The sequence below is a fragment of the Canis lupus genome, chromosome 4 (genome assembly GCF_048164855.1).
Source record: "Canis lupus baileyi chromosome 4, mCanLup2.hap1, whole genome shotgun sequence".
Taxonomy (NCBI): Eukaryota; Metazoa; Chordata; class Mammalia; order Carnivora; family Canidae; genus Canis; species Canis lupus.
This window is the reverse complement of record NC_132841.1, coordinates 42,535,612-42,563,362: the sequence shown is the minus strand read 5'-3', so window position 1 is coordinate 42,563,362 and position 27,751 is coordinate 42,535,612. Positions and strand designations below refer to the sequence as shown.

Genomic DNA, 27,751 nt, shown 5'->3' with positions numbered 1-27,751 from the left:
CCGGTCACCATGCATTGCCTAGGGCTGTCATACCCACAGGATTTTATAAAACAGGAAAATGGCCAACATTACAAAATCAAATAAGTCTCTTTTCCTAATGAGACCTCTGTAGTTACTTGCTGAAAAGTACTCAAGAACAGGATCATTTTTCAGCCTTATCTTTGTTCTCCTACCTTTCCCTCACCCCATGTGAGAATGGATTTGTTCTCTGTACCCTGCCTGGAACACGCCTTGTTTCCTTCTTGCAGTTTCATTAATTATACATTTAATATCAGCAGGAACAGCATCCATCACTAAGAGCTGCTGGCCTTGGCAGCCACTGTCCAGAGGAGGGGCAGGTGCAATGAGATTATCCCTTATATCTTTTCTGGAACTGTGGTTTTATGATACAAAGGACAAAAAGCAAGAAGCTCTGTGGGTGCCACTCTGCAGGTGACAAGACCAGGGAATTACAGAAATGATGTTTTCTGCCCAGGGCTAACATAATTTGCATTCCCAACCCCTATTCAAGACGCTGAGCCTTGGCATTCACACCCATTTGCATGGTCAGGGAAGACCAAGAGAGGATTTCAAATGCAACTCAGCAAGGATTTCTGTTTAAGAGCAATCCTCATAGGTCTAGACTATAGTAACATGCTATGAGGAACTCAGAAGCAAAGCAGGACACTGCCCTGCCCTCAGTGATCTTAGAGTCGCGAGAGTAAGCTCTGAATCCATCTTCAAACATCCAAACTTTTCAAGGTGACTAATCTTTATTAGGCATCTACTTATGGCATAACCCTGTTGGGTTGGGATATACCCATTTTACCAATGAATAAACTGAGCTTCAAAGTGGTCGACTCTCCTGTTAAAGGTCACCTACTCACCAACAAGTTGCTGCTGAAATTCAGTTCCTGTCCTGTCTGCAAAGCCCAGGCCCTTTCCAACTCATCTGCCCTGTCTTTTAAAAACAGAGTGCCTTTCAAATCTAGGAGACAGCTCTATTTAGCTACAGAAACACTGACTGCCCTAGTTAGCTCTTGCCCGCCCTGGGATAGAGAGCTCTGCAATGATTGGCTGTGGAATTAGAATCTCCATATTGGGTACTCTGATTGGCCAGGAAGCCGTGGTTACACTTCAGATGTGCTCTTTGGCTCCAGGAAGATTGTTTTTGTCTTAGGCAGCTGTTTGATTACTACTAAGAACATTCTCTCTACTTGGCAAGCTGTAATTGGCTCTGCATTTGGTAATCCCAGCCTTGGCTTTGAGGCATTACTTGATCAGCTTCTGGGCACCAGACTACCTTGGAATCATTTTTGAACCTGTACTGGAGACCCTGTGAAATGAAAAGGATATTCCAGGATAGTCCCAGCTATTAATGGAAGACCGAAGGCAGGCTTGGTCTCTATAATGGGAAACGTAACTTGTAATGGCAAAAAAGGTGAGAGAGGGAGCACATACCATGGAGAGCACCCATCAAAGCCTTGAAGGGGCCCACAGCAACCTCCAGGGAGGATCAAGGTGGGACAACTTTACCACACAGAAAGATGGCCACGTGCTTGGGGACAGCTTCTTCGGCCATAGCTTGAGGCCTCCAGACAACCTCTGACCCAATGTTCCTAACCAAAATCCATCCCAATAGTGCCCGTGACACCGATCAGGTCAGGCCCACCCAATGCTCATGACAGCTGTGGCTTTCCAACTCAGGTATTTTAGCAACACTGTGCTGGGCGCTTTATATTTTTTTCAATGGAATTAGGGTAAATAATTCATAGCCGTTGTGAAGGAATCTTGTAGGATCAAAAATCCTTGAGTATCTGTTGTAAGGACTGTGAAATATCAGATGACTCAGTGGAAACCTTGACCAACAACCAAGGCTAAAGGAAATTGAGAAAGGAAAGAAAAATTTTTGCAGAAGAACAGAGTGTTAAGAATACAAGTTCTAGAGAGAGATTGCACTTAGATTCAAGTGCCAGCCTTGCCATTTTGTAGCTGTGTCACCTTGGGCAACTTATTTAACTTCTCTGGGCCTCAGTGTCCTGATCTTCAAAATGGGAGAATAATGCTACAAAGATCATAGTGTCTGGGGAGCAGTTAAGAATGCAGGGGGAGTGCTGGGCTCATTAATGAATTTTTCAACAAATATTTGTGAGAACATGCTGGGTTGCACACAATGCTAAATACTGGATATACAACAGTGAGTAAAAAGAGGAGGTTCTATCCTGTAGGATGCTTATATCCATTAGAGGAAATAAATTCAGCTTAAAATATGTCATAAATCCTGAAAGCATGGTGTAATAAAGGTGAATGGGTAGATTTTCTTTAGTCAGGGCAAGTTGGTAAGGCTTCCCTGGGAAGTGATTTTTGAAAGTCAGCTATGTTCACCACTAGACCACCAATGCCCACTTAGGAAGTGATTGTTGAACTGGGATTGCAAGATGAAATAGAGATTTTCTTGGCAGTGATTTCCTCATTTGGCCCTTATAACTATCTCCCTTTACATTCTATTAGCCTCATTTTTCTAGATGAGGAAACAGAGACTCAGAGAGGTAGGGCAACTTGCCCATGATAATGGAGCTGGAATCCTGGAAGGCAACCTTAACAGTGTCTATTCAACAACAAAGACAACAAATAGTAATAGAATCGGCATAGAACCTGTGTCTTAATTCCAGCTCCAGAATGCATACTATTCTATAGGCTCTAATGCATAAAGATGTATAAACAAATATGTTGATTGCAGCACTGATACTAAAGAAAAAAATAGTTGGAGTCCATCTAAATGCCTATAAATAGGGAATTGGTTAGAATTAAAGTGTATCCTTATAGCAGAATCCCATGCAGCCACAAAAGATAGTGAAGTAGATCTGCACAGGCTAATATGGACACACACATCTGCAAGATATATTGGTGAGAGGAAAAAGCAAACTACACTGGACTATTTTTTGACTGTCTATACATGTTTGTTTATACATAAAATTTTTTTGAGAAGATCCGGAGAACTGTTAATTTTTTTTTTCTTCTGGAGAATTAGACTAAAGTTCCAGGTAGGATAGAAAATAAACTTTTTATCATTTAATCTTTTCTACCATTTTTTGACAATATGTGTATTAAATTTTTAATTTTTGAGAATTAATTGAAAGTAACTAAATTCTAGTTACACTCACTAGCAGTATGACTTTGGGTGGTCATTTATGTGGATATCACTGTTTACATCTGTGAAATAAGGGAGTTGGACCAGGTGACCCTTAAATTTATTCTAGTTCTAAGTTTCTATTGTCCTATTATTTCAAAATACTAAAGTCCCAATCAGAAGTCACCTTACCTCTTCCCCCAGGGAATAAGGATCCATATGTTTAGCTCAAGCTCCTGTGACTTCCCTGAGCCAGCTGAGCTGGGCACTTAGTAGAAATTCCACCAGGCAGCGTGGGGCAGCGAGGAAAGAAAAATCTGGGACCTTTTGAAACAACTTCTCTAGCAATATGATGAACAATAAATAAATATTTTCTAGAGCCTAGCTACATTCAAGTCATTTAAACCATTGTGCTGAATATGGGATTAGAAGTACAAATAAGTGGAAGACAAGACCATTGGTGCTTGCAGAGCTTTCAGTTGGAAAGACGGGGCATTCAAATAATCTATGACCAGCACTATAGACAATACCACCATTCTACTTACTGAGCACTTGGCATGTGCCAAGCCTGTGGTGAATGACTTCATGCTCATATTATTTTACCCAGCACTTAGAATAATCCATTAGGGTAGTTGCCTTATTTTCTCCATTTTATAGGTAAGGAAAATGAAGCTCAGAAAAGACAAATAAGTAACCAAAGACAATCTAGCTAATAAGAGCTAGACCTGGTATCTATATCCTAGTCTATGAGATGCTGATGCTTGTGTTCTTGACCACTGGGTGATGCTGTCATGGAAAGTCAGTGGAGCACAAGGGAAGATGTAGAACAATAGACCCAAATCTGTGGTTGCACATACTAAGAGCTAGTCAAATTTGGAAAAGTTGAGCAGATCTGAGGTGCTCTGCCATCTGGGAAGGCTGCGTGAAGGAACAGATCTTGAACAGGCCTTTGATGAAAGCTTAGGTGCCATAGGTGAGCCAAGCTAAGGAGTCCAAGATGCTCATGTTATATCTATGGAGTCTGAGCAGATCAGCATGAGGAGGAAGGACAGAGTGGTTGGGAGACCTGACCCACACAGTGTGTTTGGATAAGCAGGATTACTACAGAAACAGAAGAGCTTAAGCTGTGATTCTAATGATTATGGGAAGCCTTTGAAGGACTTTAAGGAAGGGAGTGATAGAACCCAACTTATTTTAAAAGATCCTCTGGTCTCTCTGTGGAGAGTTGACTTGATGGACTCCACAAGCTGGGAGGCCGCTTCACTATACACCAGGAGCAGCTTGGTCTTTTGGACTCTGGGAGATAAAGTTTCAAAAAAGAGAAATTTATTGTGCCAACAGAATGTGAGCTGCATGAGGGTAGGGACTGCCATCTGTGTAACCATTCCCTATGCCCACATGATGACAATGCGTGGCACATAGAAGAGTTTCAATAAATATGTATTAATGCATCCTTGGCCAAAGACTGACCACAGTATGTAGAAAGAGGCTTGATCAGAAGGCCTAAGTTCAAATCCCAAATCTACTATATATATAACAATCTAAGTGACCTTCAGAAAAATACTTAACCCCTCCAAGCCTCATTTTCTTCATCTGTAAAATGGGACAAATGACAGCCACCAAGTTTTGAGAGATGAAAGGAGGGATGTATGGGGAAGTACCTGGCCCATGGTAAAAACGAAGTACTTGTTTTCTTCTTTCTGAAACTGGAACCATAAGCCCATTTGAAGTAATACTCTGGGCAGTAGTGATGATGCTATCAAGGGTAGACCTGCTTTTTAACTTAGTCTTGGCTATCTGAAACCTCCGGTGAACATCTTTGAGTTAAAGATGAATATCTCAATCATTTCTCTAGCTAGTGTTACCCTTTCTTTGTCATGTTGAGAGGGTGTTCATCTGAAAGTGGATGAACTTTGTCAAGCAAAGCTCTCTCCCATCTGTTCCTTGTAGGACTTGGCATCTGGGGCCAGGTTGTACTATTTGCTTTGATACCAAAGGAATCACTAGATTAATGAAAAGAACAATATGGCTAACAAGTGCTTTTAGCCCTTACAGAGAATCATGCCCTTTACATATATCATCTCATGTCATCTTTACTATAGCCTTCTGCAGTGGGTACCAGGGGTACCCCTTTTGCAGATGGGTTCACTGAGGCTCCATCTCTCAGGTGCTGTAGGTTATATCAATATCATCATCCCTGCATCTCATCTTTTGGAGGACTTGTCATGTGCTGAACACTTTGCTGGCTCTATTTCACCACATGCCAGTGGAGTGGGTTTATATTAGCCCTTGCGTTTAGCACCAAGTGATCATGCAAGTGTTAAAATTACAATAAACCTACATATAAACTAGGCCCACAGAGGTTCTTGAACTCCAATGAGCGTCAGAATTATCCAGAATGCTTGTGAACACACAGGTTTCTGGGGGCTGATTCCATAGGTCTGGGAGGGACAGAGAATTTACATTTCTAGCAGGTTTCCAGGTGATGCTGATGCTGCTGGTCTGGGGCCACACTTTGAAACCATTGAACTAAGAGGAAGGTGAAGGCAAACTATTCTAAGACAGAATGCATTGCAGACAGCTCCTTACAGCTCCTCTGAGCTGTCAGGTGGATTAAGGGAGGACTTCCAGAGAGGAGGAGAGTCCCTGAAATACACAACCTTCATCAATCTCTAATTCTACTAAGGCACTCAGCTGGGGCGAGTTGTTTGTCTTTCAAAACACAAAATGAAACCATTTTTTTTTTCCAGAGCAGCCCTAAAGTCCTCCTCCTTGCCCTGTCATCAGAAAGAAGATGTGGTCAGCGCCTAGAGAAATCCATCCATTGTCCTTGCTTGGCCAGGATGTTGATTTCAGACTCCGTGCCAGTTAGAAAATTGCAGTGCACAGAATTAAACTGGTTCTGCCACTATCTTCTGCCATCTTCATAGATTATTCACATTACCCAGCATTTAATACGCTTTCCCACTTCAGACCCTCGCCATGACTGTTCTTTACTCCTTATTTACAGCTGTGGAACAACTATTTTCATCTGGCGGTGGCTTTTATCACTCAAGATTCTCTGCAGCTGGAGCAGTTCTCGCATGCCAAATACAACAAAATCCTGAATAAGTAGGTTACATGTCTGGGTCTCCTGAAGTGGGGTTTTCATGAGAATCTCTGAGAGGGGGCCTTAAGCAGATGTGTGTTGTTTCTCCCAGGTACGGGGACATGAGACGGCTAATTGGCTTCTCCATCCGTGATATGTGGTACAAGCTGGGTGAGTAGGCACATGCATCCAGAGAGACACATCTGCACACGCCAAGCTCCTTCTTGAAGACCATCTGTTAGAAGGCCACATGGGTTTCAGTGGTGGGAGCTTGAAAAAAACAGTTTATCACTGTGTGTGTCCTGGGTCCTTAATAAGTGCTTGATGAGAGAGCCCATGCCCATGTCCCATCCCCAAACATCTGTGTGTCTGCTTCAGCTTGGTGCCCCTGAGGCCTTAAGAAGTCAAAGCTCCTTCTTGAAGACCATCTGTTAGAAGGCCACATGGGTTTCAGTGGTGGGAGTTTCGAAAAAACAGTTTATCACTGTGTGTGTCCTGGGTCCTTAATAAGCACTTGTTGAGAGTGCCCATCCCTATGTCCCGTCCCCAGACATCTGTGTGTCTCTCTGGATGCAGAGTTTGTGTGTGCCCTCCGACCCTCTGCTGCCAAGTTGCTCTGCCCTGGGCTTGGACGGTGACCCTCTTGAGTGGAGCCACTTACAGGGACTGTGCTTTTTTACTTTTTTTTAGGTTGAACCACCTAAATGACCTCTCCTGACTTTGCATCTCACTTCCTCAGCCTTCTTAGTATCTTTTGGTTCTCTTTGGATTTCCTAGACAGCAGTTTCTTGCTCTGTCCAGCAAGGTCCTTTCACTCCAGGGAGGCACAGTGGACAGACTATCCATCTGTGCACTGCATTCGCCAGCAGCACCAGACTTGAGTTAAGAGCATATACTGGTACTAGGAAGGCTATGGATTGCTTTACAAAATCAAAGGGAGAGCTGGGCAAGCAACCAGGCCCAGAACAGACTACCTTGTACCTGCCTTGGGCCTTGCCCTGTCATTTACAAGCTATCAGGTCCACCAAAGCAGGAAGACTGAGTGACACTGGGCCTATAATGGGGAAATAACACCTTCTCCCAGGGTGCTTATGTGTTTCAGAAGAACAAAAACTGGGGGAGTGAAACATGCAGGCCACACTCGAGTCAAGATTTTTTTTAAAAGACTTTCTTTAGAGAGAGAGAGAGAGGCAGAGACACAGGCAGAGGGAGAAGCAGTTCTCCATGCAGGGAGCCTGACGTGGGACTCGATCCTGGGACTCCAAGATCATGCCCTGGGCAGAAGGCAGGCGCTAAACTGCTGAGCCACCCAGGGATCCCCCTCAAGTCAAAATTTTTATCTTTGTTTTCACCCTTGCCCCATCAGAACAGAGCCTACTTTTTGTGTTCTCTCTTTAATCATTAATTAATAATTATAATAATATATATAATATTTGGTATATCTGGTATAATAATTAATACCAGACCTATAATACTAGTGCCTGAAGGGCAGGGCCCAGGCAAGTAATATAAAAGAGTGAAGTGGGGATCTCTGGGTTGCGCAGCGGTTTAGCGCCTGCCTTTGGCCTAGGGCACGATCCTGGAGACCCAGGATCGAATCCCACGTCGGGCTCCCGGTGCATGGAGCCAGCTTCTCCCTCTGCCTGTGTCTCTGCCTCTCTCTCTCTCTCTCTCTCTCTGTGTGTGACTATCATAAATAAATTTTAAAAAAAATTTAAAAAAAAGAAGAAAAAAGAAAGAAAAAATAAATAAATAAAAGAGTGAAGGGGCCCGGGTATGTTAAATCCACAGACATCCATAAATCAGGGTACTGTCAACATCTGGAGTTGGATAAATCTTTGTTGCAGGGGTGCCTTATCTATGTACTACAGGATATTTAATAGCATCCCTGACCTTTACTCACCAGATGTCAACAACATCCTCCCTGGTTGTGACAACAAAAAAGTCTCTAGACATTGTTAAATGGTCCTGGGGAGGGGGAGAGAGATGTGCAAAACAACTTCTATTTGAAAACCACTTCTGTAAAGAAATACTGTCTCTGCTCTGTTTTTCTAGAAAAGCATGCCTTTCTCAGTCTTTTATTTCTTCACTTTGGATAAAGACAGGGATATAAAAAATATTGTATGTGTCATCTAATTACTCTTCAATAGGAAAAAACAAAAAAGCATAGTGCAGTGCAGGTCTACCTGGTAGTTGGCACATGGCCTCAGGGTCAGGAATATGGGAAGAAGTAGCTGGGCTTGGAACAAAGTGAAGCAAATATGCCCCAGCTATAAAGGACAGTTGCTGACCTGATCTGGTTGATTGCTGTCCTGTTAGAATACAAGGCTGATAGTGTCTCCTCTTCCAGTTTTTCAAAAGAAGCCAAGAAACACAATTTTTAAGTGTATCTTCAATTTCTGAATATTGATCACTAATTGGAAGTATTAAAAAACATTGAACATGCCCAGTGAAGGACAGGGCCCAGATTCGGTGTGAGTGGGAGTTTGCACTCTTTGCTTTACTACAGCAAAGACGAGCTACGGCTGTGGTGGGCTTTCTTTCCCACACTTACGCCCCAGGCATTGCCAGGATTGCAAAACAGGGATCTGCGCTTTGTTTGTCTCTAATTCTTCCACATAACCTGCTCTTTCCTCAATGTCTTTCATTGCCGTTGTTTTGCACACAGAAGATTTTATTTAGATATAGATTATGTTTTGGCAGACGTTCCTGCAACTTCCCAATTATGCTGATGAATGAAAAGATGTTACCAAATATTTCACCTGCTTAAAATCACAGAACATCAGAGCTGGAAGGGCCCTTTAGAGATCAGATTGTCCAGAAATTTTCAAATGTTCATTTTTAGTTGAGGGCCAATAAAAAAGAGTCTCATGTTCAATATATAAATTGGTTGAAAGCCAAGCTATTCTAATTGAAGTGGGGTGGGGGGCCCACAGCTTGTTATAACAGGCCACCTCTGAACTCCCCATGTAGATCCCTGAGGATTTTCTGGGGAGAAATCCTGAAGCATTTCAGGCAAGTCTAGTCCAACCCACCATTTTACAAACGGGGTAACTAAGACACAGAGAAGTAAAAAGGTATGTAGAAAATTATATAGTGGGTTAAGAAGCAGATTCAGGGCAGGGACTCTAGCACATCACAGATTCCTTCCTATTTGCAAATGTCTGTAGGATGAATTAATGCGATTAAAAGATGTACTTGTTAGTGTTTGGACTTGTAAGAAAGAGAAACTGTGCCTGCCTTGATCAGAGAAGGTACTTATCAGAAGGGCAAGGAGAACCAGGTTATGAAGGAGAGGGCCAGAGCCACTCTAGGTTCTAGAGCAGATTGCAAAACTGTGCCTTTAGCATGTTCCATTCCTGCATCATCTTGCTTAAAGATCCAATCTTCAGGGGACACTACTCTATTGGCCTTCCTTGGACGACCTCTTCATTCATGGTCCCGCCATGCCTACACCCATTGAAAGAAATAGAGTTTCCCAAAGTAAGATGTTTATGGAGTTGTAGAGAGGTCAATGGCACAGATGTCCACTATATAGAACAAGAAGTAAAGGATGCTTTTGCAAAGATGGCCACCTCTCGGCTTGGACTTCCAGAAAGAGGAAAGTATATCAGCCTAAAGGGATTTTCCTGTTAGTTATTAGTTACATAGCTGCCTTCTCTTTGCCCGTTTCCTTCAGGAATAAGCGAACAGACTGAGGAGGCAGAATGAATGGGTAATTCCCCACCCTACCTGTGTTCTACTAGATCCTGGCATTAGCATGCTTTCTCCTAGTGTGCTAATGAGGCTAACCTGCTAATCCAAACCAGGACTAAGCACTGTTATACACTAGAGACCAATGTAGTGAGTAATGATAGGTTTTAAAGTACAATCTATGCAATATCCAAGACCAAGTGAAACTTAGAAGCCATCTGTGGCAGACACAGCTGAGAGCCCACACAATAGCCATTCTTCCCTCCTTCCTGGTTAACTGAATCCTGGTTTATTTTTTCCATGATCACAATTTGCTCAGTTAATAATATCTTGTAGCAGGTGATGACCATATGACCCATCTCTGGCCAGAGAGAATCAGCAGAAACAAACTTGTTGGGGCTTTAGGAAATCCTTTTTGTCCAATTAAAACAAAAGAGAAGGGGACAAATTCAATGAGCACAACACATTTTTTTTTTTTAACCCATAGTCCTTCCCCCCCTTCCTTCCTGGAAAACAATAAGATACCTGGAGATACAGTAGCCAGTTTGAAGCTATGAAGATAAGTCATATGCTAAGGATGGAGAAGTAACTCTGGCACCACCATCTTTTGACTTCTTGTTAAGGAAGAAAGTTAAAGCAAAAGTTACTCAGTTTAGCCATGATAATCATGTTTTTGTTACATCCATAACTGATGTATCATCTAATTCAAACCCCTCCCCCATTTTATAGGTGAGCTCAATGAGGCCCAGGGAGGCATAATAACATTCAAGGTCAACAACAAATCAGTGATAGCTGAGGTGAAAGAACCTGTCTCTTGACCCCAAGTCCAACGTTCTTACTAATATTTTTTTCAGAATATGCAAATTATTTTCAAAGAGTGTGAAATAGTGAACTATTTTTCAAAGACTACGGATAATGAGTAAATCATAATGCATGTTAACCTTTTAAATTTTGTTTTAATGCCCGACGCAATCAGGGCATCATCACCACGATCATCAGTATCATCATCTTCTCATCAGGAAAGATGTTAGCAATCCTATGATTATAAGATAGCTAATTCCAAAAAAAGTCTCAGGCTTGAAGATTATTCAACATTCTTAAGAGAAAAGCCTAAACAAATATGTGTGTGCATGTGTCTGTGTGTATGTGTGTGTGTGTGTGTGTGTGTGCTTTTGTGACGGAGGGTACATACAGAAAGGTCTTGATAGAGAGAAGGAGCACATTTTGTTGTCAGGACCAGGCCACTAAAGGGTTAATACCTCTGTGTTTTTGGATCCTGGGACTATGCCAAATGTAATGTACTTTTCCTGATAGTGTAACATCATAACATTTGATTTCTGCTTGGAGTGTAGCAATGCACATTTTGCCAAAATGACTTTGCACTTAACCATTCCACATTCACTTAGGTTAACATCAGGCTGTTGTGTTAACAGTCTTTGTGGGAAAGAAAGACAAATTCTAGCAACTGGCATCATGGCCTTGTATGATGGGAGGTCTCTACTGGCAAACCTGTGAGAGTAACTGGGCCTTTACTCTTTTAGAATCTATGTAGTACCCAGATCAGCACAGGAAAGGGTAGGAGAGTTGAGGAAGGATAAGTCATGGTTCCTGCCTTGCCAGGAAGAGCCACCATCCATTTCTATAAGTAGAACAAACTAAGAGTTTATTTTTTAAAGATTTTTATTTATTTATTCATGAGAGGCACACAGAGAGGTCGAGACATGGGCAGAGGAAGAAGCAGGCTTCCCACAGGGAGCTCAATGTGGGACTCAATCCCAGGACTCTGGGATCATGACCTAAGCCAAAAGCAGATACTTAACCACTGAGCCACCCAGGTGCCCCCAAACTAAGAGTTAAAGAATAAATTAAGAGTGTGTTCTTTAATATGAAATGTGTGGTAGAGACTTAAGAGTTCAGGCAAATGTGAGGTAGATGAGGAAATATAGATAACTCTACTGAGGTAAATGGTTCTTGAATGAGACCCTAGGGTAGTCCATGTCCAGACTGAAAGAAAGACAGGAAAGGATAGATGTTCCAGGAAAGCAACCAGCTTGCACTAAGTATAGCCTCTTAAGATTGGGGAGAAGCTGCTGGCAAGAAATAGGAAGTGGGATTAGACATCCATCCATCTATCCATTTGATTATTGATTCATTCAATTTATAACAGGTATTAAGCATTGTGGTAGGCTGAGGAACATTTCCTCAAAGATGTTCATGTCCTAATCCTAGAACCTGTGGGTATATTATCTTACAAAGTGGACTTTTCAGACATGGTTAAGAATCTTGAAGATGGTAAGAGTACCCTGGACTATCCAGGTGGACCCACTGCAACTACAGAGTTCTTAGAAGTGAATAAAAGGAGGCAGGGGAGTCAGAGAGGGATTTGAAAAAGATGTACTCCTGGTTTTGAAGGTAGAGGAAGAGACTGGGAGCCAAGGAATGTAGGTGGCTTCTAGAAGCTGCAAAATGGAAGCACATAGTTTTTTCCTAAGACCCTCCAAAAGGAACTCATTCTTGCTTACACCTTGATCTTAGCTCAATGAAACCCATTTCAGACTTCTGACCAGATGTGTAAGATTATAAATTTGTACCATATTAAGCCACTAAGTTTATAATGATTTATAGTAGCAACAACAGGAAACTAATACAAGTACCCTCTACGTGACTGGCATTATGCCTGAGGCTGGGACTACAGTTGGAAAAAGATTAGAGATATAGCCCTTGACCTCATGGACTTGCGGTCATTGCACTGAATAGTAACCTACTAATTGCCGAGTTCATTCATTATGGTCAAAGGGGAGATACCTGTAGAGCAGAAGCTTGTGGCACCCAGAGAATCTATAAAACACCCACACTTGCTCATGAGTAAGCCCCGGATGGCCTAGATGAGGAAGTGAAGAGCCTTACTCCAGAACAGTCCTGTCCTATGGAACTGGAATGTGAGCCACCTGTCTAAAAGCAAATACTCTAATGACCACAGTTTTTTAAAAGTAAAAAGAAATAGTGAAATTAATGTTACAATATATTTTATTTAACCTCCTACTCCAAAATGTTATCATTTCAACATGTAATCAATACAAAATATTATTGAGATAAGTTGTTTTAATTTTTGTTTTCCAGAACTAATTCTTTGAAATCTAGTGGGCTTTTTATACTCACAGCACATCTGAGCTCAAGTGCTCAAAAGACACATGTGGCTGTAGCTTCTATATTGAATAGAATGAGATTGTGGAATGAGTGGGATTTGTTTATGAGGACAAGTGGGGAGTAGGGTTCGGCATGGAAATGGGGTCAGAGAGGGGGAGGGGAAAGCATGGTGGCCAGAGGAGGACAAGGGTACATATGCAGGTCTGAGGAGGAGGGGCAGGCCAAGGAGGGAAGGCAGTCAGGAAAGAGGAAGAAATTGGGTATGGAGTGGGAGCATTGAACCAAACAGGCCTGCAGAGCTGGGTCCCAAAAGCAATGGAAGCCATTGAAGGATTATCATGAACTGTGGATCATCATGGTCAGATTGGGGCTTTTCAAACATTTTTGAGGGCAGATTATAAAATATTTAGGTGGGATAGAGAAAGGTCTGGAGGGTCATGAGTGTCAGCTATGGCAAAGAAGATAAATCTGTCCTGAACCCCTCACCATGGTTGCTCTTACTCTGGAGGTGAAAAAATAAACTGACAGGTCAACAAAGTTCTACAAAAAGCTCCAGGGAGCTCCATGAGTTGGAACATGTCTTTACATGTTGCTTTTTCCAGAACCTAGCAGAGGCCGAGCTGATAGTACTCACATCATCATCACCACAATCACCATCAGTACTTACTGAGCCTTTCTAATGAGCCAAACACTCTGTGGAGCCCTTTGTTTATATTAATTCTTCCAAGCTTCTCAAAGATCCTACCAGGCAAGGCTTGTCTTTATCTCCATTTTACAGATGAGATAACAGAGGATCAGGGAAGTTAAATGACAGGCACAGAGCCACACAGCCATGGAGTGGCGGCAGTGGGACCCAATCCAGGTGGTAGAGCTCAGTGGTTCTAAAGGCCTGGAAGGAATCTGGAGCCGGGCACATGCTGGGTGATGCAGAGCAAACAGACTGCCTGTCTCGGAGCAGTGCCAGAAGGGAGCTTCTCCAAGCCTGAGTCAGAGCAGCAGAGATCTGTGTTCTTTCCCCCCTCTGGCACTGAATGAGTGATCTTTCTGGATCAGCCCAGCTTTACTTCAGCATCCCCAGGAGGATGCAGAACTCTGAAATCCAGGAGGTCATAACTTGTCCTCATCCCTTTTCATTTCAGAGTGTGCACCCACCTTTGGAGAGCCATATACTCTCTGAAAGAGTGTCCCTTCTGTCCCTATGAGCCTCACAAGGTCAATGACTTGTTCCAGTCCTCTCAAAGGTTCACAGTGGTGGTCTCCTTCCTTCCTCCTTTTCACCCACCTCCCTTCCTCCTCCTTCCTTTTTTGCTAGGTCATATTTTAGTGGCCTCATGGCCTTTGCATTCAGTCTTACAGTCTCCTCCTGAGAGGTGTGATAGATGAGGCCATTGTACAGATTAGAAACCCAGGCCAGAGAACACACAGGACTCCTTTCCACCCACACGCCGAAGCTCTTCTCTGCACTCTCATTACCACCAGAGCCTTTCCCAGAGCCTATATAATTTGGCATTTGGATTTATCCTGCTGGCTTATTGGCACTTTAAAAGCCTTTTCTAATTGGTATCTGTTCTCAGTGAGATTCAGCCTCCATTATATGAAAAAAGATCCTCTTACTGATGCCTTGCCTTGCCTTTTTTTTTGAATACAGCAGCAGGTGTGTCTCTTGAATGAGGATTTTTCCCCCAAATACGTTTGCATTCAATTAGCTACAAATATGTTCTCTCTGTGTGCATGCACACGTGTCTATGTATACAAAGACACACATACATGCACATTCAGATTATTTGAACACAAAATCCAAGGAGCTGAAATTCCATTTTTGATGTAAATGAACACAATTTCTTCATGGAGCACTATAAAGGGCATTCAGCTCACACTGTATTTAGAGATCAGCATCTCTCTCCATTTTCCCTATCCTTCCAAACATCTCTTCAACGGACTGCAAAGAATGCAGGTCAAAAGTATCCTAAGAAATCCCTGGTCTACAGCATGTCCGCTCTTTATTTTAAACCTTTAAATATATCCTTATCATACCCAATGCCCTCCAGTATTCTAAAGGCCTTTGTTGCATAAGCAATTTCCCCATCCCGTGGTGGCTTATCTGACAGTTTCCATTTACTTTCTACTTATTATTGCACTTGACTTTGAATTTTAAAACCCCACTGTGGGTTTAAAGGATCTTGAAGGACGAAATCAAAAACCTAGATTAGCAATTACTATAAACCTGCTAGAAAGTACAATTTTTTTTCTTTCCTATTTGGGCCAAAGTGAAGACTTGAAACTCAAGTGTAATCCAAATGCAACATATAATGAAGCGGATATCCTGGAAAAGTGTCTTTATATTTTACTCAACTCTCTGCCTGACTTCACCACTTCATTCTCACTAACTGAGGATAGTCCAAGGATGATGCCTTTTTTATCTGAATTCTGGGGAAATACTTGAACATTAAGGCTCATTTAGGCTGAATGAAAATTCATTTTCTTGCTGCTTTCCCTTTTGGCTCCTTTTCTGAGCTTTAATTGAAAGCAACAGTACCAGCCTGTATGCCATGCCACCTGAGTTTCTGCACCCCCAGGAACTTTCTGCTCCAGGTTAAGACCTCTAGTGTTTGCCCTGATGATGGAAAATCCCCTGATGGGCTTCTTGGGCTCTGAGACTCAGAAGAAAGAGGCAGCTGCTGATGGAACAGCTGGGCACCAGCTTAAATGTTAAGGTTGTGTGGATATGCTTGCCCTTGCTCCCCAGGAAGTCCCTACAACTCCTAAGTGCCCCCTCTTCATGCCTCTTCTCTGTGACATCTCCTATGTGTATTCTCAAGGGTCTGCTTAGCTCTGCTCAACAAGGCTGCCCTTAATGGTTCATTCCGGTAAAACATCAGAACAGTAATAGCTAACGCCATGTGCCAAGCACCATCCTGAGTGCTTTGTAAGTAATAATCCATTTATTCTCCACAATGACCCTATCAAGTAAATACTATTATTCTTTCATGTTGCAGATGAGGACACTGAGGCCCCAAGTGGTAAGATCAACTTGTCCAACATCACATAGCTTGTTGATGAAGTCAGTTTACAAATTCAGGCCATCTAGCTCCAGGATCAATGCCCTTAACCACTGGACCACACTACTCATGCCCCTGGGTGCTGCTGATTCTTCCAGGCTCTGTGCTGTGGAAGTACATGCAGGTGTATTTTCACATGATCTTCTCAACATGTGGGTATTGCTATTGCATTTTTATAAGGTGCATATCCAAGTCATATAGCTAGTGAGTGTAGGAGCCAGACAAACTTGTTTGTTCATTCAACAGACATTTATTGAACATCTAAATGTCTTATACTCAGTGCCACAGATACAAAGGGAGAACAGATATTGTTGTCTCAGATTCTCATGAAATAGGGGAGGCAGACATTTATCATATAATTCCACAAATAAAGCCATCATTGCAAAGTTGGGTGAGAAGGCACAACACAAGAAACCAGTGCAGGGCTTCTGGTATCTCTGGGGATGGAGGTCATGTGCTGGGGGATGTTCTTAACATATCCCCTAGGACCCATCCAGGAGAATCCAGGTGATCATGGGAGTATTGGGGCACAGACAGGAAAAAAAAAGTATCAACAAAGGAGCAGTGTGTGCATAGGCCTGGCAGTGGAGGACACAAAGTGAGTTTGTGACACAGGAAGCAGTCCAGCTTAGCTAGAATGCCAAGAGCCAGGGAGGTTCACGGGAATGCCTCACCATTCCACTCATTATTCCATTGGCCATACTTTTCTTCAAGGGGAGGGTCATGAGAATGCCTCACTATTCCACTGACCCTACTGTTATAGCAGATTCTTAGCAGCAGATTTTGCTTTTCTTGTTGCATGAAACAGTTGCTAAAAGCATGTTCTCCAGTCTCAGAAACATGGTTTGTGACACGGACAGGCATAATTTCAAATATCCCTGTGATTGGCTATCACTAACATATTCTACTGGGGCTCCATTTACTGAGGAGATGGTGCAGGTGAAAATCCTTGTAAACAGTGATGTGCTTTAAACACACTCATGTTATTATCCTTAATAACAGCTCATTCTGGATGATGCATGCTCCTCTTACAGGAGTTAATGTATGTAAAGTGTTCAAAATGGTGCCTGGCTCCCGTAAACAACTATCTAAGTGTTAACTATTGTTTCTACTGTTCTGCCTCCCTTTTTTTCTTTCCCCAGGCTTGGTCTGAAGAGGATCTGTGCATCACGAAAACTGTCTTATGTGTCTATGTCCCTCTTCTCTTACAGGCCAGAACAAAATCTGCTTCATCCCAGGCATGGTGGGACCTATATTAGAGATGACACTTATCCCTGAGGCTGAGCTCCGGAAAGCCACCATACCAATCTTCTTCGACATGATGCTGTGTGAATATCAAAGGAGTGGGGATTTCAAAAAGGTATGCCATCCTCCCTAATCCCCAGCCCATTTCCTCATAATGATATCCTCGTTCCATCTGCCTGGGCTTCATTCAGGGCCTTGACAGTAGGATAGGGACATTATTCATGTGCCCTGGCAGATCAGATTTGGTCACTACTTTATCATGCTTTCCTGCCCAAAGCCAAGATTAAAATACACTTTCTTGCTGTGTATCAGCGTGGTCCCATTCGCAACAGTACAAGTACCCTACTTCCCTACTTAAGGTTCCCTCAAGGCGTGTCCAAAGAGCACAGCCCTCCTGCCTGCCCCCATCTTGCGCCTGCCCCTATCCAGCACTTTCTCCTGTGGGACAATTTGGGAGATCTGTATTGTCTAGAAAGAGCTGATCCTCCCAGGGGTCATACTCAGCCATGAGTCAAAACTGACAGTGTATGGCATCAGAGGTTTGTTGCCCAGGAGAGACCTGTGGAGCTGCCATGGCAGTAGGGGGCTTTCCCTAGCATGGAGGGAGTGAGCAACTTGTGTGAAATGCAAGTGTCTCTGGCCAAGTATTTTCACTGAAAAGTCCTGTCAAGCTTGAATAATGAGGACCACTTTCTGGGCCCAGTCACTGTAGATGCTTCTAACAGTGCAATAAGCACCTGTTCACACAATAGATTCCTGTCAGTGGTCAGTAGTTTTGCCCAGTTCAGGAAGGCTGATGTTTAAGTCTTCCTCAGCAGTTCCCTTAGATCGTGATCCCCTGTCCTCTCCACCACACCTTCTCACCTGGTTTTACCCTGCTTTCTCCTCCGCCAGCATTTCTGCCTCTCGTTCTAGACCATCTCCTGCCACCAAACAATTTCCCTTAAAATAAGTACTTAAAAGGCAGCAGATTCCAAACTGCCTTTCCTTAAAATCCTTATAGATCTTACCCCTCTCTTGCTTATTGGTTCTCTTATCCTCACCCAGTAACATCCAAACTCTTCCGCCCGCATTCAGGGCCTTCCTCGCTCTGGCCTTCGGTCAGCCTTTCCGACCATTGTCCCTACCTCTTTTCCCACCTCACCTGTTCTCCAGCTACTCCCACAGCTCACCTGAATTGGGTTGCCTCCTCCATGCATTTCTCCTTCCTGCTACTACCCTGCCCTCTTCGCAGTCCTGCCTGCCAACACTTCAACTCCTACTGATCCTGCAAAATCCATTGCAGTACTATGTCCATTAGAAGACCTTTTCCTTCGATTCCTATGACACTTTATCTCTCGGAGGCATGATAATTATATAATGCTTTGCATTATACTCATTTCTGAGTTTTCTCTGCATCTTCCTCATTCTTATCTAATAAAACTAAAACTGATGATGATGATGATGATGACGACAGAAATGGCTGCCATGAACACTTACTATGTGTCGAGTATAAGTACTTTCCCTATATTAGTTCATGTGGTCTTGTTTATTGCAACCCTTTAAGTTAGGTAGCACTATCATACACACTTTGAAGATAAAAATACCGACGCCTAGAGAAGTGAAGTCACTTGCCCAAAGTCACATGTCAACAAAGAGGTGGGGCAGAGACTGCAACATAAAGTCATTACAGTCCCCAAACCATGTTGTGCCCACTGCATTATCCAGTTCCTGGTCGTGTCACAGTAAATGTTGGCTGAGTGAAAGAATGAGTGGCATCCTCCCCAGCAATGGTTTCTCAAAACATGTTCCACGAAGCATTAATTCAAAACAGAAAGAGAGTTTCAATAAATACCTTTGGAAACCACTGCATATGGTAACCCCTCTTGGCGATTTCCAGTACACATTAACATAGTCAAAGCACTGAGGCATTCCACTCTAAACAGACTCGTTCAATTTCTCAAACTTATTTGTGCAAAAATTATCAATCGGATGTGTCATTCTGCCAATCACTTTAGAAAACATTGTTCTAAGGGGAAAAGACACTACAGGTGACTTATAATGGTTCAATTTACAATATTTTGACTCTACAATGGTGTGAAGTAATACACATTCAGTAGAAAACTTCCTTCAAATTTTGAATTTTGATCTTTTCCTAGGCTGGCAATATGCAGTAGATTCTCTATTGTGATTCTCAGCAGCAGTCAGCCACAGCTCCCAGTCAGCCACATGATCATGAGGGTAAACAATTGATATAATTAGAGCCATTCTATGCCCATACTCTCAGTTTCAGTATAATATTTAGTAAATTACATGATCTAATCAACATTTTATTATAAAATAGGTTTTTGCCTTAGATGATTTTACCCAACCAAGGCAATATAAGTGTCCTAAACACATTTAAGGTAAGCTGGCTAAGCTATGATGTTCAAAAGGTTAGGGATATTAAATGTGGTATTATGCTGAGTGAAATAAGTCAATCAGAGGAGGACAAACATTATATGGTCTCATTCATTTGGGGAATATAAATAATAGTGAAAGGGAATAGAAGGGAAGGGAGAAGAAAGGGGTAGGAAATATCAGAAAGGGAGGCAGAACATGAAGACTCCTAACTCTGGGAAACAAACTAGGGGTGGTGGAAGGGAGGAGGGTGGGGGGTGGGGGTGAATGGGTGACGGGCACTGAGGGGGGCACTTGATGGGATGAGCACTGGGTGTTATTCTGTATGATGGCAAACTGAACACCAATAAAAAATAAATTTATTATTAAAAAATAAATAAATGTGTTTTCAACTTAACTGTATTTTCAACTTGCAGTGTATTTATCAGGACAGAATCCCATTATAAGCTAAGGGAGATCTGTAGTTTGCTCTGATGATACCAGTGTAAGAGGGTACTCTCCTGCCTAGGGATTAATTAGCAGGAGCTGTCTAGTTTCATAAAGGCAAGTGACCAGCTGTCCCCTCGGCAAAAAGCCTGAAAAGAAATCAGGTCGAGGAGGTCAGATAGAGGAAGATACCATATATAACCAGTTGGGATCAAGGAGAGTGAAACCCTGGAGTGGGTATTTAAAGGCAGTTTGCAATCTGCTACCTTTTAAGGGGAAGCGAAGTGTGTGAAGCTTGGGAACATGTAGACAGCACACAATGTGAGATGAAGGGCATCATACTTACCCTCAGGTCAGCATTCCCTCCAGAGGTATGCACCAGCTGGCTCAGAAAATGTCTTGGGAGCAGGTGTGCAAAGTGAACACTACAAGTACCTGATAGTATGCTATATTTAAAAAAATAAGCAAGACCTTCATTTCTGGACTATGACCTTATAGTTGTGTTTGGTGGCCTCGTGTTTAGTGGCTTTCTGAGGCTTGCCTGAGTGTGATTTTTTTTTTTTTTTTTTTTGGCCTTAAAGAATTTCCTTACTGTGGCATCCCCATGACATCCACCTACCTGTTTTCCATGAATGGGGGTCATCCTTGGACTCTTTGCTCCAAGCTGTGTCCATCATAATAATGATGCCCAATTGCTTCTCTTAATTTCTCCCTTATCAAAAGAGATAGGACAATCAAGCTGACTAATGGGCAGCTTCCCATCAAAAAACCAGCTGGTGTGCTTGGTGGGAGCTCAGCTGTGGAATAAGCAGATCCAGGCATGTCTCCTTGATTCAGAGTAAGCAGCCCTGGAAGATGTCCCCAGGAAAGGAGGAAGCCAGTCCTTCATAAACCCCAAGAAGTTCTGATGGCCACATCCAGAGCGAACCCCAGAACTGAGTTTGAAATCCAGGAGGAATTGTGTGCAAACTAGCATTAGGGAATAATGCTAAAATTATCAAGAATCAGGTGCCTAAGATGACAGTCTTCCCTTCCTAAAATTTGAGTTTCTTAAAGTAAATAGCAAAACAAGAGTAAAAGTTAGCAGGACACTTGTTCCCAGTCAAGCCCCCTGGCCTGGTACCCAATATCTTGCAGTTCTCTTGATGCCCTGCCTTTGCCCAGGCTCTTCCTTTGATTTCTTCACCTGAAGAGATTCTACTCATACTTCAGCTGAAGCTTCATGTTTTGAGGCAGCCCTGTGTGCTTCCTGAGGCAGTCAGTGGTTCATATGCATGCAAAAGACAGATTTGCTCAAGCAGGATGTGAAGAGGCTGAAACTAAGACAGGAAGGGGTTAGACCCTGATGGACTTAAGCAGTGTGGGTGTGGGGAAAAGGAGGCTCTGTGGGCAATCTCTCTTTCTGCACTGAGTTTCTTCTGCAACCTCATTGCCAGATTTCCCTGTCTTCTCCTCTAGCCCAAATTAGATAGCTGATGCATTTGGCTGATAACCTTCAGCCCACATGAGTGTAGCACTTTACCTAAGATCATCTCAGGGGTTTCTGTCCTATGCCTGAACCTGGGTGTCCCATCCCTGGTACACTCCATGATGCCATTGGTGGGGCTATGGCCATGGCAGTTTCTGCAACAGGAGCCTTGGGTTGCCACATTGTAGCTGGCATGGCTGTGCCTGGTCCGGGTGAAATGCATCTTGTCCTGCATGAGACTCAGGCATATCATTTGTTCCATATTGCATGATGATCTACTCATAGATCTATCTTTATCACAAGACTGGGAGCTCTTTTAGGGCTGAAGATAGTCTCTCATTCTTGAACTTCTAGCACCAATCAAGTGCCTGTCATAAATGTGGTAGGTACCATGCCAGGATGAATGGAGGCATTTAGACCCGCATCCTATCACATTTCAGAGGAAGGCCTTGACATGGGGAAGAACATTCCAGTGAATATTTTCATAATGTAGGATAATGAGGGTAGCTGACTATTGCTTAAGTGACTCCCCAGAGGCTGGGTAGACCAGCTGTCTTCCTGACCAATTCTTTGTGGAAGGAAGGGTTTTAAGGTTTTTAGGTGAAGTTGGTGGAAAGGCGTGGGAGTCCTGGGGCAGAGACTGAGAAGAGTGGTTACCTATGGTATAGATCGTATAGAACATGTCTGTAGAATGATCAGCCAGAGGGTCTGAGCTGCAGTAGGCAGGAGATTCCAGAGAAAATCCCTCTTTCAAAGATGGAAGAGGTAATAGGATTTGATAGCAGCACCTAGAACAGCAGCTAGAATACAGCATGAAGTCAGTAATTGCTTGGTGAATGAATTAATGGACAGAGATATCAATTTAGGAGATCCCACTGAAACTGAGTCTTGGCATGGAGTAAGGTGGTGATTTAAATGGCTTAGAACATAATGTGGAAAAGAGCAATCAATCAATAAATGTATACTGGACACCTACTATATTGTGGACCATGTGCTTTGGAGTCAGATAGGCTTGCTGCTTATGAGCTGAATAAATTTGGGTAAGTTATTTACCCTCCTTCAGCCCCAGTTTCCTTATCTGTAAAATGAATATCATAATACCATAATAGGTTCCCAAACCTGAGCTCCACCTGGGAATAATCTGGAGCAGACAGGGACATGATTACTCAAAGAAAATTAGGAAGCTGCCCTGACTCCCCTCTCACATGACATTATCTTTTCCAGCTTCCCCCTCCACCAAGTCTGTTTACATCCACCCCCAGACAACCAGCATTTCATTAACAAAGGAGGCCACAGGCTGACTTACTTGTGCCAGTTCCATCCATGCTATCTCTCTGCCATCCTGGCCTTTCACACAATCTCTGCCCCTCCCATACAAAGTCAAAGTCAGCACCATACATTTGAAGAAGACCTCTTGTCTCCTAAATGTCACACTTCCATGGGATTCTAGGCAAGTCAATAATGAAAATAGCCAAGATGTTCTCAAGCAGTCAGGAGAGGCAGCAGGAGAGATGCAGGGAAGGCATGACGGGAACGTGAAACCTGCAGGAGTCACTCTGCAAGAAGAAGGAGGCCCACCCAGGAGGGCTGGACTCCTAGAGTTCACTTCCTTTTCCCTGACTAGGGCTTCTCAAGATTCATATTGGGCCTCTGTAGCATTGACTTCTATGAACGTAGCCTGCAGATGCTCCTTAAGGAATATTCGCCTTACAGGGATGGTGGGAGGAATCAACAATGTGATACAGTTGTGTAGCTGTGGATGGAAATAGCATTGAGTTGGAGAAGCCAGAAGCTCTGCACAGTGGCATGGCATAGTGTATGTTTAAGAACAAATACTGGGCCCTTGGGCCAACTCTGGTCAAGTCCATCCATCCTTTGAAACTCAAGACAAAGATTCCACTTTGCCTCAGTTTCCTTCTTTATAAAATAGGAATGATGCTATCCATCTCCCTTGGCGCTTGTAAAGACTAAGTGAGATTGCAGTGCTACTGACAATGACAATGTCAACAATGTCATGATGCTAATTGCTAACAATTATTGGGCACTTATTATGTGCCAAGTGCCATGCTAAGCCTTTCACGTGTTTTCCCATTAACTTCTCCCAGCACCACTCTAAGCAGGCACTGTTTTAATTCTCCATTCAATAGATGAGAAAATTCAGCCCCCAAAAGCTTATTAACTTGCCCAGGGTCACAGAGTGTGGAAAAAAGGCAAAGCAAGACTCAAACTAAGTCTCTTAGATCCCAAAAACTATGGCCATAGCCACTCCTGAGCATGGTGCCTCTGCTGGGGAGCAAAACCTGCCATGGTCTGCTCTGGGATGTGCCTGACTGAGACCCTCACTGTCTGACCTGCCCTGGAAGGCTCAGGCATGATATGTCATCATCCAGCTCTGCACAGCCTCCTGGCACCCTGTAATTTCCTTCCCTGAAGGCTCTTTTGTGACCCTGTGACAAGTGCTTATTTACCCCCATGCACTTCTCTGCTCTAAAGGAAAGCTCATCGCATGAGGAGGAATCATGCCAACATTTACCACTGAACAAGTCAGACAAGAAAAAAGAGCTGTTTTTTTCTTCTCCCCCAGAGCTGCTTTCCAGTTACACTCAGCAGTAATAGCAATAACATTAGCAGTAATCATAAACAGATGAGCAAACCTGATGTATACGTGGGTTTATGCTCTCCCCTGGTGCACTATATATAATATCTCCTCCAGTCCTTCTAACTACCCCTTGCAGTTGGTACAACTATTATATTGATAGACCAACTCTGTCCTGCTGCCTGTTTTTGTAAATAAAGTTTTATTGGAATACAGCCATGATGATTTGTCTATGTATTACTATGTTTGCTTTTGTGTTACAGTAGCAGAGCTGAGTATTTGTGGCAAAGACTATCTAATATGCAAAGCCTAAAATATTTACAATCTGGCCCTTTATAGAGAATATTTGCTGGCCCTGGTATAAACTCTGAAACAGGATTAGAAAGACCTACTAGCTTTCCCTAGATGGTGGAGGGAATGGAGCAGACATGTAAAGCCAGACAGTCTAATGTCAAAGTCCATACCTGTAGTCCTTCAGCTGTATTTCTTCCTGTCCTAGGCTTGCTCAGTAGACATGTCTAATCATGATAGCCCCAACCCTTGACTCCAGATGATATCTGATGCATATGAGGTGCTTACTACAATATGTCATATGAAGTCCATGATTCATGTGCAGACTAGTAGCCCACACCCTCATCAGATTGGCCCCCATCTAGGTCTCCATTCTAATTCTAATTCCATTCTAATTCTTCCTCGATTTCTTGAACTCTACTCCTGATGAACTGCTCTCCTCATTTATTTCTACGTTGCTATCTCTGCCCTTTGCTCACTCCATGCCTCCTACCTAGAATGCCATTCCTTTTCATATCTATCACAGTCTTACCCATCTTCCAGGTTTTGTATATCTCCTTCTGTAAATCTTCTCCATCTATGGAAACTCACAGGCAATCTTCTTATTTGTACTGTATCAGCACAAGCTTCTGGTCCTTTCCTTTGGCCCTCAGCACACAAAAGTGAGGGCACAATGGCACCACAGATGTGAGCTGAGGGAAGAGTAAATCCAGCCCCTGCCTTTTATCACCTGAAGACTCCAACCAACCAGACTGGGCTTGATCCTTTGTGCACTGGAAAGAGCTTGCCAAGAGGTCTCTGCCATTCATCTGAGACATTAGACAAGCCACTTAAAGTCCCCGAGCCTCTACTTCTTCATGTGTAATAATACCTAACACTTACTTCAGTAGTGCCAATCTGGGGCTGGCTGCTTTTCATGCATTTTCTTTTTTAAAATTTTCTTTTCTTTTTTTTAAATTTAAATTCAATTGTTTTTCATGCATTTTCACATTTAAAAGTAATCCTCTTTGAGGTGCCTGCCTGGCTCAGTCAGTTAAGCATCCAACTCTTGCTTTTTGCTCTTCATGGTCTTAGAGTCATGAGATCAAGCCCCACATCAGGCTCCATTCTGAGTGTGGAGGCTGCTTGATATTCTCTCTATATATATCTCTCTCCCTTTCTCCCTTTCTCTCCCCTTCCCCCTCCTGCTTATGTATGGTCTTTCTTTATCTCTTAAAAAAAAGTGATCCTCTAGATATGATCTCCAGGCTTCATGGAGATATTTTAAGGACTGAGGGTAGAGAAGTTGGGTGAGGAACCAGGAGTACCCACCCAAAGACTGCTTTGGCCTTGATGACCTTTGCTAAGGGCCTCCTTCCCTTCTCCAGGGGCTAGTTTCTTATTTAATGGTAAATAAGGAGAAATGCATTGCATGATGTGAATGGACTTATCAAGGCATGTTATTAGAGCAATATAAACTGTTTTAGCATTTTAGCCATGAAAAGGGATCCAGTATGGCCCTTCAAAATATTGAATAAACCATGAACTGAAGTGGGTGAGATGCCTCTTGATTGTAAAAGTAAGGAGATAGAAAGTCCCTGTCTTCGCCCTAACAAGATTTAGTGGGACTGTGGGTACGTGCTCACCTTCAGGTCACTTACCTAGTCTGATCTCTGACCATTACAGGTGTCTCCAGTCTTTACTTTCTGAGGCATCAGCTCATATAAATAGGAGAGTTTCAAGTATGGATGGGCTAAGGGGGCTCAGTCTTTCTCCATCTCCTCCTTTCTGCTTTCCTCCATATTGGTGTCATTCCCAGGCAGGCTTTTTCATTATGGCCATCTCCAGCAGCCAAAAGTATGGAGAAAGGAATGCCAGAGAGGCAGAAGTGGTAGTTGTCTATGACAACATGCCATTCTCTCACATACCTCCATGTCTTTGCACACACTGTGCCCTCCACTCAATGTGACCTTTCCCTTAACTCATTCACTCTCTCCTTCTCCTCCCTTCCTCCTTCTCTTTCTAGTGCTTACCAACTACTTTTCTTCCCTGTACTCTGGCAATTCTCCAAAGACAAGCATAGTATCGTGTCCCGTGTGTGCTCCCCCTTCCTGGCAGTGACCCTGGGAAATGATAGCCGGTCCCTAAAGTTTTGGTTAATATAACAAATTGACTAATTTCAACATTCAGCCTTCTAACATTGTTATTATTGATTTCCATCGTGTATTTCTTCAGTTTGAAAACGAAATCATCCTCAAGCTGGACCATGAGGTGGAAGGGGGCCGAGGAGATGAGCAATACATGCAGCTGCTGGAGTCGATGTAAGTTCAGTGCTCCCTATGCTGGAGGAGCAAGGGAGGTCTGCTGGAGGGTTCAGAACCTCAGGGCCTTCAGAGGCTCTCTTCTCCCCTGGAGATCCATCTGGTGGCTCCTGGTATTGGAGAAATTCCATGTTTGAAAGAAACCTCAGATCTCTCTCCCTCTAGAGTGGCTGTTTCTTTGATATTGATGGAATGGGACAGATAAAAAGAAACTCTGCTGCGTTAGGAAGAAGGAAAAAATCCACTAAAATGTTCACTTTTGTCCTCTCTTTGCTGTGGAATAATTCTTGCTAGTTTTTCCTTTTTTTTTCTCTTTTAATCTTAGACAGATGTTGATCACAGCCAAAATATAGGGAGCACATGCAGCACATGGATGCTATGCTAAATGCTCTCTATGCACTGCCTCATTTCGTTGCATTTACTCTCTGATCCCCATGTCACAGAGCTGGCCCCTGAGGCTCACAGGAGGTTCTTGTCTGAGGACACTGGAACAAGCTAGTTGGGTGGACAAGCTGGGACCCGGTTCTGCCTGACTGTAGGGCACAATGGTCAGCAGTGAACTTGGGGTCAGGATGCTGTTTGGTTTTAACATCTTATTGGCATATAATTTATATACTGTACAGATCACTAAAAGTATGCAATTCAATGGTTTTTAACATATGTGCAGAGCTATATAATCATGACCAGTTTTAGAACATTTCCTGAAAGAAACCCCATATCCTTTAGCCATAATCCTGCCTACTTTCTGTCCTTGTGAGATTTGTCTATTCTACACATTTCATATAATTGGAATCAATACATGGTCTTTGGTGCCTGGCTTCTTATTCATAGCATGTTTTCAAGGGTCATCCATGCTGTAGCAGGTGTCAGCCCTCATTCATTCTTGTTGCTGACTCATATTTCACTGTTTAGATACACCCTATTTTGTTTATTCATTTACCAATTAATGG

At 43.0% G+C, this 27,751-nt stretch overlaps 1 protein-coding gene across 1 annotated transcript in view; it reads left to right on the top strand.

The window, feature by feature from the left end:
- Positions 1-27,751, top strand: part of DOCK2 (dedicator of cytokinesis 2) — a 397,905-nt gene that overhangs the window by 324,831 nt on the left and 45,323 nt on the right. The window contains exons 31-34 of the mRNA XM_072824198.1: positions 6,120-6,220; positions 6,310-6,368; positions 17,308-17,456; positions 26,716-26,801. Of these exons, the coding sequence (XP_072680299.1) occupies positions 6,120-6,220; positions 6,310-6,368; positions 17,308-17,456; positions 26,716-26,801 (395 nt within the window). The remainder of the gene's footprint in view (positions 1-6,119; positions 6,221-6,309; positions 6,369-17,307; positions 17,457-26,715; positions 26,802-27,751) is intronic.